The sequence below is a fragment of the Quercus lobata genome, chromosome 2, assembly GCF_001633185.2.
Source record: "Quercus lobata isolate SW786 chromosome 2, ValleyOak3.0 Primary Assembly, whole genome shotgun sequence".
NCBI classification, from domain to species: Eukaryota; Viridiplantae; Streptophyta; class Magnoliopsida; order Fagales; family Fagaceae; genus Quercus; species Quercus lobata.
The window spans coordinates 48,583,925-48,587,720 of NC_044905.1; the positions used below are offsets into that span (position 1 = coordinate 48,583,925).

Genomic DNA, 3,796 nt, shown 5'->3' on the forward strand with positions numbered 1-3,796 from the left:
TGATCAAAAATACCCCAAAACCATCTTAATGACTAAACTACCTCGAAACTTTTAAACTAGCCTAAATTACCCAAAACCTTCGAAATAAATAAAATTTTCAAGTATTTTATGTCATTTAGTGTTTTTAGGGGTATTTTGGTCATTTTTGACGTTCCAAAATATTTTTTGGTCATTTTAGAATTTAAAGAGTATTTTGGCAATTTTAAATATTTTAGGATATTTTGGTTATTTTAGATATTTCAATAAAATTTTGGTCATTTTGTAGGGGTATTATGGTCATTTTTTAGATTTTAGGGGTATTTGGGAATTTTAGAGGTTTCAAGTTTTTTTTGCTCATTCTAGTAGTTTTAGAGGCATTTTGGTTATTTTAGAGATTTCAGGACTATTTTGCTCATTTAAGAGATTTCAGGGTATTTTTGGTTATAATAATTATAATAATTTTAAAGAATGTTTATGAATCAATTATATGAATGTTACTTTCTTATATTATGATTGAAATGTAATTTAATGAACCAAAGACCTTAATGTCACATCAAGGTATTGTGATCACATGAATCTTTTTTTTTTTTTTAAGAGAATTTCAACTTATGACGTTCGCCCCTAAAACTCTTTATCATTAGACCAAAACACTAATAAGTTTTTAGTATAGAGGGGGATTGAACCCTAAATCTCTTACACAACCATTAGAGACTTTATTAGTTAAGCTAACTGGAACCTACAATGAATCTAAGATTACAATGATGTAACATTACACCTTGATGTAACATCAAGCGAACCAAATGTCCCCCATATTACCATATGTGCATCACATCAAGAGCACATCACGGTGAATCAAACAACCCCTTAAGGGATACAAACCCACACCAAAAAAAAAAAAAAAAAAAAAAAAAAAAAAAAAAAAAAAAAAAAATCTTCGGGTGACTGAATTGCACAACTCGTAGATTGTTTAGGATTGTCAACTACACTAATCATCAAAGAATGAGCAACAGAACATACAGGGTCAAAGGGATTCAGACCCACAACAGTCCCAGTAAAGAAAAACTTGGCTAGAGATACAATACTATTCTTGGTACCTCTAGAATTCTTCACAATTTCGAACTTCCTCTATGTAGAGGGGTAAAAGGACTTGAATCAAAGGCAAAGCCAATTTTAAAACGAGTCATAAAAAATAGTGCCAACATAATATGAAAAGGGAGGGCTATATTATTTAATATACACGTTAGCAAACTCTTTACCTTTTGGTTCACGCAAGTTTGAGCAATTTTTGTTGAATCACATTTTGGTTATGCAATTTTGCAAAATAATTCAGCAGATATGATAGGTTTAAAAACATGGATTACAGTTCTTCTAAAGTTCCTACAGAATCTACAACAGTTACATGTCTTTCAACATTACAAGCCGAACATCTCAGGTTGAACTGGTATTAAAAGTTGAGTTGCATGCCTTTCATAATCACAAAGATGTATCTTTCAATACAACAGTAATATGACACGAGCGCCTTCTTATGGGATGAACTCTTCCACGAGCTTGAGGTCTAGCTTTTTTCCTAGTAGGACCCTCATTGACTTCAGCTTTACTAACTATTAAACTTGCTTCATTCAAACCCATGTTTTTACTAGCATTTGCTGCTGCAGAATAAACCAATTTGAGAATGGGATCACATGCTCGGTAAGGCATGAGTTCCAGTATCATAAGTGATTCCTCATAGGAACGCCCGCGAATCTGATCAATTGCTCTTCGTGCTTTGTTAGCAGACATAGGTATGTATCGACCAATTGCGCGTGCTTCTGCATAAGAATCCTGCTGTCCCTTCTTTGTCACAATGCCTGTAGAATTTCATAAGCATATGAAACCTTTATTTTACAAGTACATGATCATTTGAGACTAACTTCTCTGTTTTATTTCCATTAGATTATCCAACTAGACTTATCATACACAACAGCATGAATACTTAAAGAGTAATATATGGGCATACTGAAAAATATGAATCATGATTTCTTCAACATTCTCAGACATGTTCTGCATATAAACAAGCGAACAGCATTAAATACCTCTTCTATAAAACAAAATCAAACTTCTCACAGGAAAGCTTCTAAGCAATTAGTCCATCTAAGCAAGTGAATACATTTTAATGCTAAATTGGCTCAGGAAACCGTTAGACGATAGCAGTCAATAAATTACACATCAAGGATAAGTTGAGCTAAATTAATTAAGCATTCTACATTTCTCCATTTTCATTCAAATATGTTCTGAGGAGTTAGAATTTACACCACCTTCAGCCTCATCATAATATGCCTCAAAAATCACCTTTTTGAGTGGCTTTCATCAAGCATCATTCCTTAACCACAAACCTGGACTTTCATATTCAGCAATTTAAAAAATAATAATAATGGAATCACCTCTTGGCTGCATTAATTACAGAATGAGGGTACTTCCCTAGTTGCAGGTTGATAATCTAATATCTCCAATGCTAAGAACCTAGGAGTCATTTTCCTTTTAGTAAATGATGATGTACAACCAAAGAGAGGCATGTGAAGATTTTTCCTTCTCAATTTCAGTCACTACTAGCTTATAAAGCTATAAACCAAGTGCTTATTATTTCCAAAAAATCATAGATTTTGGCATACGAATAAACAGGTGGACAGGCAAAGAGTAGTATGTTAACATGTAGATCCAAAAAGCAATTTGCATTTTCCCTATTCTTCAATTTATATTATTCCATCAATCCCCATTCTTATGGCAAAGTTATCAATCTTTTAGCAGTTGGCAATGGAATCATCCACCCCGAGGCTACAAAATATCACTCTTCTCGCCACTACCCAGATAGGATATTGTCTAACAACCTTCATGGACTGACCATTCCATCCCAACTTCCATTGCAGTGTGATACTGATACTCCCCTCATCACATTCACACCTCCACTATAGGCTCATCACAATCAAAATGGTTTTGTTATGAATGCCTATCTACAATCACTGGGGACCACTTTCATTGGGTGGGTTATTTTTATTTTTATTTTTTTTCATATGGAGGGAGCTAATGAAAATTCCAATGAAACGAAATTAACACTACAAAATTTCAAGCCAAAAAAAAAGCCTGTAGTGTAACAAGAACACATATATGATGTATCTAAAGCAAACCCAGAAAAAAGAAATAAATCTGGAGCATTAATAAATAAAAGATATTATTTTGATCTAATCAAAGCAAGCAGATTGAGAAGGGGTACCTACCTTCAGATTGAGGTTGAGCAGTGGCGCGTGGGCGAGTGAGGAGAGGGGCGTAATGGGTATTATTGGGAATGAAAGTAGTAGTTTTGAGCGTTAAAAGGTCATTATTAGGCTTTGGGAATCTCAGTGGGTGAATGGATGTAGTAGTGTTGGTGTTGGTGTTGGTGTTGGGAGGAATCTGAGAGTTTTGATGAAAGAGAGACAAGCGAGACATCGCGTGAGAAAGAGTGAGAGCCATGGCCATGAGCTCAGTCAGACACAGCGCAGGATAAGGTTTTTGCTTTTGGTTGAGAGGGATTACAATTTTACAACGACATCCACAAAAGTGTGTCAACCCGTGTGCTAGTGTTTTTAGTGTGGCGACTGGTTACTGGATAAAAAATAATAAGACAAAATAATTTCAATTTCATTTATTCATTTATAAAATAGCACAGTGATAGTCTTAATTAATGGAGAAACTATGACAAATTTTAAGTGGTAAGTTGTTATTATCTATTACTTGTGAGTAAAAATATAATTTAAGTAATGGTTCTAATTAAAACTAATAACAATTTACCATTTAAGATTTT

The 3,796-nt window shown here is 33.9% G+C and overlaps 1 protein-coding gene across 1 annotated transcript; it reads right to left on the reverse strand.

Moving 5' to 3' along the window:
• Positions 1–1,252: 1,252 nt before the first annotated feature.
• On the reverse strand, positions 1,253–3,590 carry LOC115975737 (50S ribosomal protein L22, chloroplastic-like). The gene is made up of 2 exons (XM_031096642.1): positions 3,231–3,590; positions 1,253–1,826 (listed from the first exon to the last, which is right to left on the reverse strand). The coding sequence occupies exons 1-2, from the start codon at positions 3,469–3,471 to the stop codon at positions 1,453–1,455; spliced, it is 615 nt and encodes a 204-aa protein (XP_030952502.1). The 5' UTR covers positions 3,472–3,590; the 3' UTR covers positions 1,253–1,452.
• Positions 3,591–3,796: the final 206 nt, after the last annotated feature.